We start from the raw sequence: 17,320 nt of genomic DNA, 5'->3' as shown, positions 1-17,320 counted from the left end.
ACATGGTCAAGTGGAATGTCGCCTGTAGGCCCAAAATAAATATCAAAATAGAAGAAATACGCCCTAATGCTCTAACACTCAGCCCGGTACCATTACACTCATAGACCTCAAACTTAAGGATACCTGATCACCTGGAAAACAAACCCCCTATACCGTGGAATGGTATACCAACTTGGAGATTGTTTAATACATTTACTCAAAACAGTCCAAGCAGTAGCCAGAACTACAGATCTACAAAGTCTAACTCCCTACAAAAAAAAAACTTTGGTGAACTACACTTTCTTGGTCGAAGCCACTCCAATCTAAACTCTAGAAGAAACCTACTCACAGCTTTGTACGACACAGACTGATATGAAAATGAAGGAGCAGAGTCTTCCTTTTTGAGGCACGGCTTTCTTTTTGGATGAGAAGTAACAAATGTTTGTGGCCATTCACTGTATTTTAATTTGGGTGATGACTAAACGTTTTTTTTGTGGTCTGTCGCATTACTAGACAGGTTTAGTAATTCTGGAGCTATTAGATTGTTTCTGATTATTGTCGGTAATGCAGGGAGTTCCTGCTGTTGAGTTACCACTCGGCTGGGAATGGTTTGATGATTGGCATTTGGATATGGAATCTGTTAACACTGCTGACGGTTGGGTTTATGCTCCGGATGTTGAGAGTTTAAAATGGCCCGAGTCATTTGATCCATTAAGATCTGGAAACTATGGAAGGCAAAGGAGATGGATCAGGAATAGAAAACAAAATGATACACATCAGGAAATATATGTTGGACTTTTGAAACCCGGAGATACGGTATCACTTCCTCTATCTGGGATAGCACAACCTGGAATGTATGTATTGCGTTTAAGGCCCTCTCTCCGCAATAGTAGTGAATATTCTTGGAGTTCAGTGGTGGATGGGTCTGAACAAACAGAGGACTCTAGTAAGTCAAACGTATGCTCTGGGATAAGTGTGTCTTCTCTCACTGAGTCAGAGGAACTGTTGTATTGCACTCAGATAAGTGGTAGTTCTTCAAGCGGTTCTCATAAGTTGTGGTTTTGTATGAGTGTACAAGCAACAGAAATTTCCAAAGATATTCGTTCTGATCCAATCCAGGATTGGACTCTTGTAATCAAGTCCCCACTATCTATCTCCAATTTTCTTCCACTTGCAGCTGAATTTTCTGTTTTTGAGATGCAAGATAGTGGTAACTTTTTTGCCTGCTCTAGAGGGGTATTCTTTCCAGGCAAAAGTGTCAATGTTTATAGTGCTGACATAAGAAACCCTTTGTTCTTTTCACTGCTTCCACAAAGAGGGTGGCTGCCTATAAATGTGAGCCTTTAAGACCAAACTAATCCCTTTTTTTTTTCCTTTTTTTTTTTCTTTTGTATGATTCTATTTTTCTTTGACATAAATTTTATTATATATCCCACCCTTTCATTTATTTCTTTTGCAGGAAGCTGTTCTTTTTTCCCATCCTCATGAAGTTCCGCCGAAAACTATAAGTTTGAGAAGTTCGATATCTGGAAGGTTTCAAATAATCTGCATCATAAATTATATTGTGTATCTTAGTCTTTACATTTCTTGAAGTGCCTTTCTTTTATAGTCTGATAGTTCCGTGATAATTGTTTCTGCAGGATTGTTCAAATTGTTCTTGAACAGAATTCTGACAAAGAACGGCCACTGCGAGCCAAGATCATTAGGCTCTATGCTCCTTATTGGTATTCAATTTCTAGGTGTCCCCCTCTCAAACTTAGGCTTTTAGATATCAAAGGAAAGAAACATACACGAAAGGTTGGTAATCCATTTCATTCTAAAAAGGACAATGAAACTATCCTGGAGGAAATAACTGAAGAGGAAATATATGAAGGTCATACAATTGCTTCCCCTTTGAAATTTAAATTGTTGGGCCTTGCATTGTCCATTGATCAATCTGGCAAGGAGCAGTTTGGACCTGCCAAAGATCTTTCTCCCCTTGGTGACATGGTAGATGTCTATGTCTTTTTTATATGGATCCATTATTGGTAAACAAATCTCGTTAAGATTTTCTCTTTCCTTGTTTGTTAGGATGGGTCTTTGGATCTCTATGCTTATGATAGTGAAGGCAATTGTATGCGGATTTTTATTACAACAAAACCATGCCTATATCAATCTGTTCCCACAAAGGTAATTTTAATTTTTAGAGATTGCAATAAATCTTAAGACTGGTTATTTACCCTTTGCTCTCTTTCCAGGTAATTTCTGTCCGACCATATATGACTTTTACCAATAGACTTGGTCGGGACATATCCATTAAGTTATGCAGTGAGGATGAACCAAAGATTCTTCGAGCATCTGATTCAAGGGTCTCATTTGTACATCGTGAGTCAGAAGGACATGATAAACTTCAGGTTAGTGGAGTGTATGCGGTAATTCTTTATAGGAAACATATTTAACAATGGTCCTTGTATCTGTATCCATTGTTTTGGAAAATCAGGGTGCGTTTTACCCTAAAAGGATCTAAAGAACCTACTCACAATACGATACTTCACCTAGTAAGGGACATGTGACCCCTGACAAGTCCCATGTGATCAAATATAGTATAAATTATATATCATATTTGGAATCATGCTGGACAGTTTTTGTTTCAATTATCTACGTAGATGAATGATCCGAGCTTTAATCTTATGCACTCTGAAAAACTTATTTCTATTTTTTGGTTCCATTGTTAGGTTCGACTAGAAGATACCGACTGGTCATTCCCTGTTCAAATTGTAAAGGAGGATACCATTTATCTTGTTTTGAGAAAGCATGATGGTACTCGGAGATTTTTGAGAACAGAGATTCGGGGCTATGAAGAAGGTTCGCGTTTCATCGTTGTATTCCGCCTCGGATCAACCCGTGGTCCCATCAGGTACTTATATCATGTTTTTGTTATATGCTGGTAAATATTAAATATATATAATATTATATAATATATATACACACACACACACACACACACATATAATGTGGGGCCTACTCCGAAATGGATTTTAACGATCTAAACCATCTATTTTTTAGCACATCATTTATAGATCATCTTCGCAAAAAATTAGACAAATTCAAAACCATTAAAACAGTCATTTGTAGTGAAGAAAATGGACGAATACCGTTCTATAAAGAATTATTGCATACAAAAGAAATATGGTTTCAGATTTGGGTGATTTTTGTTAGATATGATCTTTGAGGGAAGACCTAAAAGACGGTTTAGATCGTTGAAATACATTGCGAAGTGGGCCCATAAAAACGTGTGTCAGAAGTTGTGTAAAAAAAGTGGTGCCATATCCGCCGCCATATATTCTCTTTGCATATGTATATTCTCTTATCGATGAAATATGGTGTGTATTAAAGAACAGACATGTATGTATATTACTATATTGTCAAATATTGGCTAAAAGGCTATCGATCGATGAAATATTGATCTTTACGATCGTCAAATGGTCAAACAGGATTTGTCTGATCCTCTGTAGGGATGGTTGTTTGAATGGGATTTACAAGCTAGACTATTCTCATTATTGACCCACATTGTGGAATGCCGAATACCCCTCCCAATGATCCCTTTCAACAATTAATCTGTTTTGATCACTCTTAAGGAGGTTAACATGCATACGTGCACATTGATACACACACCTGTTCACCGACCGGGCCTCTCTGCAATATGATCAAGTGATTCGAACTTTAGTTTTTAGATCCCCAGTTGGGGATAAGCCCCTGCAAAAACTTCTATGAATCGAAAATTGTTTACTATTTGATCATCGTAAAAAAATGTCGTAGTGTTATCACACACGTTTTACTCATTTATTTGTTGTGTTGTAGTTAGATGGCTAAATGATTTGCAATTTCGTTGAATTTTTAATCGCAGTGATGGTTGGGCCCACTTGAGATCTGTTTTAATCAATAGTAAAAGGGCATCCCTTATAAGAAATGGGCCATGTGTGTGTAGTGTGTGTATAATATATATATATATATATATATAATTATATATATATGAGAGTTTTATAGGTGACTAACCTATTAAAGCTTCATTTGAGCAGAATTGAGAACAGGACAGTCAGCAAAACAATTAGAATTCGCCAGTCTGCTTTTGGTGAGGATGCCTGGATTCGCCTAGCACCTCTTTCAACAACGAATTTTTCTTGGGAAGACCCTTATGGCCAAAAAATCATAGAAGCTGAGGTTGACAGTGCTAGCAATGGGCCTTGGGAACTTGATTTGGAAAGGACTGGGATATGTTATGCAGATGAGGGACTTAACTTACAATTTCATGTTATGGAAGTTGGTGATATCAAGGTAGCTAGGTTCACAGACACAACAACTTCGGGGACAAATTTGGATTTGCAAACTGCTAGAAATTGGGGGCATTCTCATATGCAAAACACCAATCAAAGTAATAGTGCCTCACCTGTTGAGCTTATAATTGAGTTTGGAGTTGTAGGGATCTCTATTGTTGACCATAGACCAAAAGAGGTCTCCTACTTTTATTTTGAGAGAGTCTTTGTATCATATTCGACCGGTTATGATGGTGGTACAACAGCCAGGTGAGAGCATAACCTTCTTATACTCCTCTAGCATTTTCTTATGGATGTCTTTCAGCTGTAATGTTATGTGAAGTTCTGAAATTTCAACTTTTCTTATCACTTATGTTATCCTATAGATTGAGCTATTAATGACATTAAAGAGGACTAGTGATTTGTAATCACCTCACTTATGAAACCGTTAAAAACATACTAGAAATATGAAGCATTGTTTCATTTGCATGCCTAAAAGAGTCATGTGATTTGCATATTGGTAGTAGTGTCATGACTATTAAATAGAATTAAAACAACTAAATGTTAATTGAATTGTGGCTGTAAAGGTGGTGTCGTAAGTTTGAAAGTTTGAATTAAAAACCGAAAATAAGTTTTCATTCAAATTTACAGCAAACCAAGTTCTAGTGTTTATATTCAATAAAGTTATTGTAGAGTATCGTGGTCCATGAAACAACTTTTGCTTCTTAATCTTCTGTCAAGAGACTCAGAACCCAAGTTCTTTTAAGCTAAACACTTGTTTTAACTTTACAGAACTCTCTGCATATGCGACTGTCATTTGTTTGATTCTTTTTCTGTGTCCAATTTTTGATCCTTCGAACTCCGTGTTTTCAGATCCATCCTCACTCCAATATAGCTTTTCTTATTAAATAATATGCTTTACACACCAATCGTTTGTGTTTCACTCTTCTAGGTTCAAGCTCATATTGGGTCTTCTGCAGCTGGACAACCAGCTCCCTCTAACATTGATGCCAGTGCTGTTGGCTCCAGAAATGAACTCTGACATGCATTATCCAGTGTTCAAAACGACTATTACAATGCGCAAGGAAAATAGTGATGGCGTACAGGTGTACCCTTATGTTTATATACGGGTAATGCCTTTTTACACGTTGCCTAAAATGTTTGTTATCAATTGTAACAGTGAGAAGTAACTAAGCTCTGACCCAAATTTTTGCGATGACATGATAGGTAACCGATAAGTGTTGGAGGCTTAATATTCATGAACCAATAATTTGGGCTTTGGTGGATTTCTACAATAATCTACAGTTGGATCGTTTGCCTAAAAGTTCTAGTGTCACAGAAGTTGATCCAGAAATACGCATTGAGTAAGTATGACAACTTCTGCTTGTGTGCAGAAACTGCAATTCATTGGATTCCTTCACCAAACAAAAAAAGAAATTGTAATGGGGAAAAAAATTGACCACCACTGCTTTGTCCTTATTTGGCGGTTAAGCTCATATGCTAAGGCATTGAGCCTTCTTTTTATTAATCAAAATTGGTTCATATGTCATTTGATATAGCATTTATTCCGTTTCCTCTTCTTTTAATATTAGCCATATGATCTAGAAAGATATAAGTATACAACTAAACATCGATACCCTTCTAGTTCCATTCCCCGAGACCCATTGGGTGCCCCTCCCTCCCTCCCTCCATGTTCCCGTTGTATTATCACCCAAATATTTGTTACCTGTCTGGGCACAGCCTATTCTTTTTGCACTCCCTCCCTCCATATTCCTGTTGTATTATCACTCAAATATTTGTTACCTGTCTGAGCACAGCCAATTCTTTTTGCAATTACATATAGGATTTGTTGTATTATCACCCATATGAGTTGTGAACTATCAGGAATAATTTTTTGTGATTTAATTTTGGGATACTAGTTCTATTTCCTTACTCTCTTTTTTTCTGTTTTTCTTTCCTTCTCTTTCCAGCCTAATAGATGTTTCAGAAGTTAGGCTGAAGGTGTCATTGGAAACAGCACCAGCCCAAAGACCTCATGGGGTTCTAGGAGTGTGGAGCCCCATACTATCAGCTGTCGGAAATGCATTCAAGATTCAGGTGAGTCTGGGTGGTTCTCTATTCAGATGCTATGATTTGCTCTCCAGTTTCTCAAACTTGTAAACAGTCTTCATGTGTAAACTACGGAACATGTTTCCAATCCATCATAATATTGAGGTGAGGCTATAGTCATGACAGTAATATGTCGTTGCTGCAGGTGCATTTGAGAAGGGTGATGCACAAAGACAGATTCATGCGGAAGAGTTCCATTGCTTCTGCCATTGGTAACCGTATTTGGAGAGATCTGATCCATAATCCTCTACATTTGATATTTTCAGTTGATGTACTTGGTATGACAAGTTCAACATTGGCTTCTCTTAGTAATGGGTTTGCTGAGCTGTCGACTGATGGACAATTTCTGCAACTGCGTTCAAAGCAGGTAATGTTTTCATATTAACCAAGAAATAAAAATTAGTAATGCAATGTTATGATGAAAGGCTGTTTTTGAAATGGTTTCAGGTGACGTCAAGGAGAATAACTGGGGTGGGTGATGGAATTATGCAAGGTACAGAAGCACTTGTGCAAGGTGTTGCCTTTGGAGTGTCTGGAGTGCTGAAAAAGCCTGTAGAGAGCGCAAGACAGAATGGTGTTTTAGGACTAGTTCATGGGCTTGGGCGTGCTTTTCTAGGAGTGATAGTACAACCAGTCAGTGGGGCATTGGACTTCTTCTCATTGACTGTTGATGGAATTGGAGCAAGTTGTTCCAGATGCTTAGAGGTTTTCAATAGCAAGACAACCTTTCAGAGAATTAGAAATCCCCGAGCAATCCATGCTGATGCTGTACTTAGAGAGTATTGTGAGAGAGAAGCTGTTGGGCAGGTAATTTGTTACTTCTTAACTTTAGTGATCAAATAAACTATTTGCTTTGGTTTTCCTGGGAGGAGTGTGAGTGAGTAGGATACGGGATGCATAAGGAGGAGATGGTAAAAAATTCAGTTTTGTGATTTTAAGTCTTTCACTTCAATTGGCACATTGCTGAGATGCTTGAAATACATGTATCAAAGATTCAAATACGAATCAAAAGTATTTGTTAGTTATTAGCCTTTTACTGCAACTGTTTGCGAGTCTTGGGTAATTTTGTTTGACACTGTCACACTGCTCCACCAAAAAGAAGTCGCTATTATCTTAATGTACAAGCCCTATTTATTTTTACTTTCTTTGTTTCTTTTCGGCAGATGATTTTATACCTTGCTGAAGCACATCGGCACTTTGGTTGTACTGAACTATTCAAGGAACCATCAAAGTTTGCTTGGTCTGATTATTATGAGGATCATTTTGTTGTGCCTTACCAACGGATTGTTTTAGTGACAAATAAGCGAGTCATGCTGCTTCAGGTTAGTCAAGTGGTCTTGCAATGGCCTATAGGTTTTTCTGTTGTATGTGCCCAATGTTTTTGTCTGCTTGACATTCAATCTTCTTTCTTTGCTTTCTAGTGTTTGGCTCCAGACAAAATGGATAAGAAACCTTGCAAGATCATGTGGGATGTACCTTGGGAAGAGCTCATGGCTGTGGAGTTGGCAAAAGCAGGCTGCAATCAACCATCTCACTTGATCCTCCACCTCAAAAATTTTAGAAGATCAGAAAATTTTGTCCAGGTGATAAAGTGCAGTGTTGAAGAAATTGAGGGAAATGAACCCCAAGCTGTTAGGATCTGTTCCGTAGTACGGAAGATGTGGAAAGCATCTCAGTCGGACATGAACTGCCTAATTCTGAAGGTTAATACTGTACATAAAGATTCGTTCTTTTAAGAGGTAACATATACACAATTCTAATATGGTTCATCATTCTCAGGTTCCATCAAGCCAGCGACATGTGTATTTTTCTGGGTCTGAAGCTGATGGGAGAGAGCACCGTATACCGACCAAGGCAATTACTAGGCTGAGAGACATCCCATCATACAATTCTGCATTGGATGGTAGATTTGTTAAACACAGTATTAACTTTTCGAAGATTTGGAGCAGCGAACAAGAATCCAGAAGTCGGTGCACGTTGTGCAGAAAACAGGTGATTTACTGTTCACGTTGCTTACCTTGTTTCCATTTTTAGTACTTTCTTGTTATCTGGTCAAGATTTAGCACCATATGGTTTTGCAGTCTAAGATGAATCATTGTTTTATATAATTAGGTTCCTGAAGATGGTGTAATATGTAGCATTTGGAGACCCATCTGTCCAGACGGGTAATTATTATCGATTTTCTACTTTCTATTTTTCCTGATAACATTAATGTTCATTGCATTTTATATTTTTTTGTCTCGGACTACAAATGCATCTTTCAATGTATCAGTCAAAGAGCCTACTTAGTTTGGAGCAGGACCTGTTCATGTGAATGTTCTGTTGCAACAGTTAGAGCGCTGTTTCTGTTTTTAGCTAGGATACTTTTGAAAGCTATTTGTTATTGAACTTCATGAAGTTCAAGAAGCTCCGTCACATTCTTGCTCAACCTAAGGGGACCAACTGGCATGTTGAAAAGTGCTGTTCCTAGACGTTTCTCTAGCTGAGCTAAAGCTATGGTATATCACCGGTTTAATGCCCCACCCTGAGGGCTCCATCCGAATCTTCCCCAATTAAAGGAGAAAAATTAGGAAAAGACGAAAATGGCCATATGTGGTTCTCTTTAGCCTTTAATATATGTGATTTACGAAAATGAAAAACGTGTCTCAAGTATTTGTGTTAAGATGATCCTTTACCCCGTATTCTAAAGAAAGTAGAACCGTGTTTCATATGCTAGTTCAACATTTCAGTCTCCTGAAATTATGCATTTCACTACCAGATGCTACTAACTTGCTAGTTGTCATTGGGAAAATTGATGAGTGGTTTTATTTTCTTCAGCTATGTCTCGATTGGTGATATTGCTCGCATTGGTAGCCATCCTCCTAATGTTGCCGCTGTTTATCGCAAGATTGACAGATTGTTTGCACTTCCGGTTGGTTATGACCTGGTAAGAATTTATAATCACTAATAGAGTTATAACCTAGTTAGGATAGTCTATGAGGATTAATAGAACTTTTGAGGTCGTATTTTTGTGTGTGTTATATCTGTGGTTTGCCTTAATAGCATCTCTCTCATTGTACTGAAAAACTTCCTTCTTACAAATTGTAGCTATTGATGGTCAACTTAATCATCATCAGGAGAAAGTTGTCTGTTTTCTTTTCATATGTCAGGCATATCACGTGTGGAATAGTCTAGAGCGTTTCGTTCTCACATAATAACGATTGGAATGAAAGTAGGGGATATTGGAAATTTTCATCATAAACCATTCACTCATTTTCAAACTTGTTTTAAACTTGTAATCGTGAACTGGATCATGGTTAAGTTTGCTCAATATAATCTATCACCCCGGTCAGCGCGGCCTGCCTTAATTACATTCGACATTGAACCATGATGAGTCCTGTTTCGCTTGAAGTTTTATATGATGGCTCTTTTTTGTCATATATTAATGACCTTTCTACGGTCATCTATTATATAATGGTTAACATATACGCGCATATGCAGGTGTGGAGGAACTGCACGGATGACTATGCAGCACCGGTATCGATTTGGCATCCTCGGGCTCCGGAGGGATATGCGTCTCCCGGATGCATTGCTATGGCTGGTTTTAGGGAGCCGGAACTTGACAAAGTGTATTGCGTGTCCGAGTCACTTGCTGAAGAGACGGAATTCGAAGCGCAAAAGGTTTGGTCTGCTCCAGATTCTTACCCGTGGGCGTGTCACATTTATCAAGTCCAAAGCGACGCACTTCACTTTGTGGCTCTAAGGCAAACCAAGGAAGAATCTGACTGGAAACCTATGAGGATTCTCGACGATCCGCAGCCTCTTTTGCGATCTCTAAAAGAGAACTGAAATGTGTGTTTATATTGTAAGGACCTTTTCCAAAATTTTCTAGCTAGAAAAAGGTCTCTCGTATACGGTGTTACTGTACAGCATATCGTCTGTCTTGTACAGTGTTTCTGTACAGCATATCGTCTCTCGGATAGCGTTGGGTGCAATTTGTATCACGTTCATCTCTCTGTAAACAATTACCGGTTGATGTCTCGCTCAAGGTGATGATGAATCTCTCTCCTGGGAAGGGAACCGACTATTGTATGACACCGCGATTGGATTCTGGTGGAGTCGAAAGAAATTTTTTCGCTTAAGTCTTTCTGCTTATGAGTCAAGTGACTCAGCAATTCGACCTCTGTAGAAAAACGAATGTGGTAGAATTAACTATCGATTCAGACCTGTCACTTTTTTGTTAAGCCATCATTTGTTCCGTCACAAGCTTTTGCAGGGAGCGATCTCATCTATGAATGTTCAGGTTTAATATATCAAAAAACTTGAAAATCAAAATTTATGTTCATGTCATACTCGAGATGACTCCTGCTAAACCTAAGGTGTCTGCATTTGTCGATAGGCATATTTCCATACAGTTAGATAAAGAAAAGGTTTTGTGTGATTACCTGGTGTTTAAGAGTAGCTAAACTCTTTGTATGCATTGGAGACTATGGGATGACTCCATTTGATAGAGGAATTCCAAGCAGACCACACATTAAAGTATGCCATGAAAAAGCTCCAATGATATAGAGGACTGGAACATTGAGCATGTCCTGCAAGAGGCCGGTCTTTCAAGCCTTTCAATTCTTGCTGTACAATTTTACCCATGTATTAACAGATAGTTAACAGAAAAATCACTTTTGGACTAAATTTGCTAACGGAGTACACCATAGGGGTTTAAATCTGAGTTTTTTTAGCATAATGACTATCTTCCAAATACCTTATCCGATTTGACCTTAAAAAAGAGTTTTTAAGAAACAGCGATGCACATTTAATCTCTACATCTAATTAATAACCTAGCGATGCACAGTTAATATATAGAATACATCTAATTAATAACCTAACATATTCGTTAGGAAGTTCAACATATTCATTCCTAACGTAAAAGTTCAATTCTTAATAAATGACATTTTACCACAGTAGCAGAAAGCAATCAAATGTAAAAGAAAGTTATAAATGTGTAGTTATTATTCGCGGAAATTATAGCAAAATAAACAAAAAATAATAATTGTTTTAGAATGTCTGACGTCTAAAGAAATTTTGGGAGAGGGGGGGGATAAATTGGTTTCAAACTCGTCATCTGTAAAATCCGAACATAAAACTTCTTACTAAGAAGTGAAGATGAATACAACTAAATTGTACTTCTAAGCTTCAATTATCTAATCATAGGGGATGGAGTTTTCATATATTTACTCGAAAAATATTAAATTTCATCAATAGAAGTAACAAGTTATGTTGAAAATATACAAGCTAAGTAACAAGTTATGTTGAAAATATACAAGCTCTCAGCTAGAATTGTTGTAAAATTTGCAATTTACTAGAAGAATATAATTTATAGTAGGCGACTAATCTCACCATGTGTAAGGTTGGAACTCATGTCCTAGCTTCTTGAACTCGAATTCGCTAAGCAACTTCGTCATGAAAATGAAGTTTTATGGAATTAAGTTCTAATCGAATCACTGATTTACCAGAAATCTGAGTCGAGATGCCAACTCTCTATCTAGTTTTTTGGTAAATCAATGACCGACTAGAATTTACCTCCAACTTTACCAAAACCAAACAATACATTTCTAATGCATGAAATATATATACAGTAATGACCAAGGTATATATAGTGATCCAAAAGACTCTGTATTTAATATTGACCAATGAGGGGTAGATTTAAAATTTAATCTGAATCTACTAATTTATAGAAGGACATTAATTGTTATAATACTACTAGATCTACGAAATTTATATGTGCGATTCACGTTTAATTATGTTGAATGCACCTAATAAATAATTTAATATATTCATTCCTAATATAAAAGTTCAATTCCTAATATGCATATGCGCGCATCTCTATGTTGATATGTTGAGTACACCTAATAACCTTATATATTTGCTTATCTACGTTGATATGTTGAATACGCCTAATCAATAATCTTATGTAAAGTTCGATGCACGTTTAATTTGTACGTTAATATGTTGAATGCACCTAATCAATAACTTAATATATTCATTCCTAATGTAAAAGTTCAATTCCTAATATGCATATGCGTGCATCTCTATGCCAAGTCTACAGATTTGGGCTCGTGGGGCATTCTATCCTTGAGAATTTGGGGTTCTAGGCGAGCTTTTAAAGCGGGCAGTAGAGTTTTCTAAATTCCACCTTTGTACATTGGTATGTACAAAAAAAAAAAAATATTCGCTAAATACTTGAAAAAATCTACCTCTACATCAAATATCATTAAAAATTAATATCAAAAGAAGAAAGATATGTAAACATTACTTAAATATTATATGTCTTTCTTTTTAGACACAAATGTACTAAATAAGTTTATAAATCTAATTTTCAACTAATTCATTTTCAATTGAAAAAGTAGCTAACTGATGCAGAACAAGAAAAGAGCAGATGCATGTGGAATGAAGCACATAAATTATTGAAAGATGAATTCATGTGCTGAAATAAAGAGGGTTTTAATACAAATGGCTGATAAGGTTAATTACAAGGCCTTTTTTTGGCTAATTATAATAGCTAGGGCGTTTTTATGGCTGGTAATAGCGTTTGTTTATGTAATTTTCAATTTTAGGTGTTTTTATGTTTATTGTCTTTTTAATTTCTGAATGTAAGTTACAAAATGGTTATAAAAACCATTTCTTGCTGTAAGATGAAGGAGTTGAATGTTTTAGATGGTGAATGAAATATTCAGAGAGATTTCTATCTCATCCTTCTACCTTTCTCTTGTTTAAGAGTCTGCTGCTTTGTTCTTTCTAGTGTCTACGTTGTAGGCTGGTACTAGAACCAAAGTTTATAAGCTTTTCAGGCCTTTTCTCGCATTATGAGATAGTGGAGCCTATCTATCAGTCCTATTTTTCATTTTATTTCGTTTTTATCCGCTGCGCCCTGCATCAGTTGGTTATTAGAGCTTGAGACATTCTTCAGACTGGCACATCATCTCTATTGGTCGTCAATTCTGGCCTAGTTTCCTTTCCTTTTATTTTGACAGTTATACATCATCGGAAGGCTTAGGGAGTCTAAATTCTAATGCAATAAAATGTGCATCAAACGGAGTTTTGTGTGAACTGATATTGGCAAAACACCACATAGCGTTGGTGCTGCGCAAAGCCAGCATATCATCTGTGTTGTGGGCAAGGTTTCAAGTTCATTAAAAATTACTTGACCATCAAGCCATATATCATTAGAAAGCCTTTCCAGTCTAGTTTTTAAATCTTCAAGCGGTTTTCCAATCTGTTATTTGTGCAAAACAATATTCTCATTTTACTAAAGCATGTCACTGCTACCAATAGTTGAGACTAGGTATGTTTTACAAACGGAAGTCAAAGAAATGGTTGCTTCGGAATTTTCAGATGACAACTTCATAAATCTTGATCTTCCTCCAAAGTTCGATAGTTGTCCAGAAGGTTCTTGTGACATTTGTTGTGGTTTATGTTTTGAGGTTGAAAAACTTCTTGACACTGGATTTGAAACACAAGTTGAACATATGGAATGTACCGACAAAGTTGATTATAATTTTGTCTATGATGAAGATTTAGAAGTCTATGAGAAGTTTGTTGATTGGTACTATCCACCAATTTATGATGAGTACCATAGTAACATTTTGATTACAATGGAGGAAGACTTCCATGTCTAGTTTCATCAAGAGGTAAAAGTTTCGCATTTGTATCATGATTATGTTTGGGAAGATTTTGTTGCTCGTGACATCATGAGAAAACCTTGGAAAAAAATAGTTGGTGAGTTTGATTCTGAGCTTGGATTACTCTTCCAAGCCTATTCATCACTAGAAACTATTTGGAAAAACCATTTCTAAATGTAAGTTACAAAATGGTTATAAAAACCATTTCTTGTTGTAAGATGAAGGAGTTGAACATTTTAGATGGTGAATGAAATATTCAGAGAGATTTCTATCTCATATTTCTACCCTGCTCTTGTTTAAGAGTCTGCTGCTTTGTTCTTTCTAGTGCCTATGTTGTAGGCTGGTACTAAAACCAAAGTTTATAGGGGTTTCATGTCTTTCCTCGCACCAAGAGATAGTGGACCCTACCTATCAATTCTATTTTTCATTTTATTTCGTTTCTAGCTGCTGCGCCTTGCATCGCTAACACACTCAATCTGTGAATGGATGATGACATTGATAATCATTAGTTTTTATTTTTTATGTTTCCAACTTAACAATATTTCAAAATAAAACCCTAAAATTGAATCCATAAACGCCTAAAAGATTGAGTTAGAAAAAGCCCTAAAATCTTTCAAATCCTAAATCCTTATAGTAATCATAAACACCTAAAAGATTGAATCTCTAAATCCTTAAAATCTTTCAAATCCTAGTTCCCTAGAGGGGGCACAGATTCAAAAATCCTAATTCCATTTATAAACAAGCTTACAAATTAAATTAAAGTAAAAAGAAGAGGAAATGGAAGCTGGACAAGAAAAGCAGTGACCTGACCTATAAGAGAGGAAGGATATTGCCTACCAGTTGTCACTAAGTCAGACCGATTTGACCGAAAGAAGAGTCGCTAGTCTCACTACCCAGGACGTCAAATTCTAATCTTTTTTTATTATTTATTGTTACAAAGTTACTTATTACGTTCAATAAATGAATGAACGGTTGGATTACAGGGACTACATATGACGGCTAAGGAAAATACTAGAGTGAATAGGATAGTAATTTCCTTTTAGGTGTAAAACTATAGTTACATGTGGGTGAGAGAAAAGAAACAAATGTAAAAAAAAAAAATTGTGAAAAATTATTATTGCCTATGATTTTATTTTTTATAACTATTAGATATATATATATATATATATATATATATATATATATGTGTGTGTGTGTGTGTGTGTATGTGTGTTTTAAGAAAAAAAAAATTGGGGGCCTAGGTGGGTGTGTACTTCAGCCGGCCCTGATTGCCATATGGATAGGATTTTTTGCTTCATCCTATCGTATTGCCAACTCCACTTTTTCAATCAAAGTAGTTTACGGTAAAATATCGATTGTATTAAAAAATATCTATAGTTAATATTTTAATTTTTATAAAATAGTTCAAAAACAATTTTCAAGTTAAGTTAGATTGATTGGATTACATTGGCTAACAAAGCTAAATACAAAACCAAATAGGTCAAATTGAAAACACACGTACAAAATTGGCCAAGTGTGTAAAACACATGAACTATTTTGACACTTAAACCAAAATAGGACATTACTTGGCTCCTTACGTAAGACAGTAGTAGAGCTAAAATTTTATGTGTAGTAGTCATTTTCCATTGTTGGCTAAATATGAGATATTTTTCTATTTTTCATTCATTTCCTGCATTTTTTTAAATTTGTATTTGTGATTCGTGAGCCCAAATTACTTAGGGCATGTTTGGATATGCAATTATAATCCAATTTTTTTAACTCAAAAACACTTTTTAAGTCTCAAGTCAATAATTTTTGTTTGGTAAGACTACTTTAAAAAGTAGACTCAAAACCAACTTAAAAAATTAACTTACTTACGAAAAATTCAAAAAGTCAGTTTTTAAATTCATTTGTCTCTCATATTCTCTTTCTATCTTATTTATTCCTAATTTTTCTCTCTCCTCCCTTCTCTCTCTGTTCTCTCCCCATATGTTATGATTTTCTTGCTGTCTCCTTTTATTTTCACTCATCCCTCTCATCTGATAATTTTCTGAACTCTCCTCTCTCTTCCAATCTGTTATGATTTTTCTCTCTCCTCTTACTCTCTCATCTCTGTCTTCCTATACTTTTCCTCAGCTATCTCTGTCTTAGTCTGGATTCTCTCTCCCCTTCTTTTGATATTCTCTCTCCTTTTCTTATTTCTTTAATTGTTAAGATTGAAAAATAATTTTAAATTTCATACCAAACAAGTTGTTGATTCTTATAATAAAAAAATGTTCTTCAGACATGATTTTACGAAATATTTTTTAAAATAATAAAATTTGTTAGTAGGATATCAAATGGCCCTTATGTTTTGACCTTTTTTTAGGGGGTTGGGAGGAGTATGCAATTGTTTTTTAACTGCACCATTCAATGTCATTTTAATTCCATCCTTAATGTAAGGAGCTATTTTTTATCACATAACGATATGACATCACTTCTCTCAACATATCATCTCTTGCAAATTTTAACTCGATTTGAAGACCTTCTTTATGAATTAAATAAGTTGACAATCATGAAAATATTATTTACCACCATAATTGTTTATTTGGAGAAATTTTTCGATATTTCAGGTACACACACCTCAACATGACAGGTGGTGTTCCCCACGAGTTGGACTTCGACACCCGGCCTCTCTTCTTATCAACCACAACATGTGGCGCTTTAGTTAAATCATTACTAATAAATGCTTCACAAATTTTTTATGCTTATAAACACCTACCGTAAGATTGATCCAATGACTTCTAGGTTAATCTAATCCAATGACTAGTTGACTGTTCATCACCCTTCTTCTTAGGCTGGTATGGTGAACCTCAATTATTTTGTACCGTAGAAATTCCAGCTAGTACCTAGCAGAACCAGAGTTCACAAAATGGATCTCTACAGAAAAAATATTATCTGGAGCCTTAGATTCTAGTATAAGGTTTAGGATTTGGAGATTTGTTTTGCCCACAAATAGTATTAAGCCAACAAATAGTATTATTCAGCCAACAAAATAGTATTATTCAGCCAACAAAATGTATTTATTGCCATGAATATTTCGTCGACGCAGTCTTCTCTCTCCCGACAAAATTTGTTTTGTCAAGAAAGACATTTAATTTATAAAAAACAAAATAAAAATAAATGCTTCAATGCTCAGCTACTATATATGCATATCAAAATACGATACACAAAATTGTTAAGAAATAATACTTTATTGATTGATAAATTTCGAATGTACATTTAGAGGCTGAATGTGAATATATACAAATCGTGGAATTCTTGAAA

The 17,320-nt window shown here is 35.8% G+C and overlaps 1 protein-coding gene across 1 annotated transcript in view; it reads left to right on the top strand.

Moving 5' to 3' along the window:
* LOC103926609 overlaps window positions 1–10,607 on the top strand; it is a 40,834-nt gene extending 30,227 nt beyond the window's left edge. The window contains 18 exon segments of the mRNA XM_009335408.3: window positions 550–1,314; window positions 1,439–1,512; window positions 1,620–1,968; window positions 2,050–2,148; window positions 2,217–2,372; window positions 2,694–2,875; window positions 4,038–4,541; window positions 5,224–5,401; window positions 5,499–5,635; window positions 6,242–6,368; window positions 6,526–6,747; window positions 6,828–7,187; window positions 7,544–7,702; window positions 7,802–8,083; window positions 8,160–8,372; window positions 8,493–8,545; window positions 9,198–9,306; window positions 9,861–10,607. Of these exon segments, the coding sequence (XP_009333683.2) occupies window positions 550–1,314; window positions 1,439–1,512; window positions 1,620–1,968; window positions 2,050–2,148; window positions 2,217–2,372; window positions 2,694–2,875; window positions 4,038–4,541; window positions 5,224–5,401; window positions 5,499–5,635; window positions 6,242–6,368; window positions 6,526–6,747; window positions 6,828–7,187; window positions 7,544–7,702; window positions 7,802–8,083; window positions 8,160–8,372; window positions 8,493–8,545; window positions 9,198–9,306; window positions 9,861–10,208 (4,317 nt within the window). The 3' untranslated portion in view covers window positions 10,209–10,607.
* Window positions 10,608–17,320: the final 6,713 nt, after the last annotated feature.

The sequence above is a fragment of a genome, unplaced genomic scaffold (assembly GCF_019419815.1).
Source record: "Pyrus x bretschneideri cultivar Hongxiangsu unplaced genomic scaffold, Pyrus_bretschneideri_v1 Contig14, whole genome shotgun sequence".
Classification (NCBI taxonomy): Eukaryota; Viridiplantae; Streptophyta; class Magnoliopsida; order Rosales; family Rosaceae; genus Pyrus; species Pyrus x bretschneideri.
The sequence above is the reverse complement of the archived record's forward strand: the minus strand, read 5'-3'. Positions and strand labels throughout refer to the sequence as shown.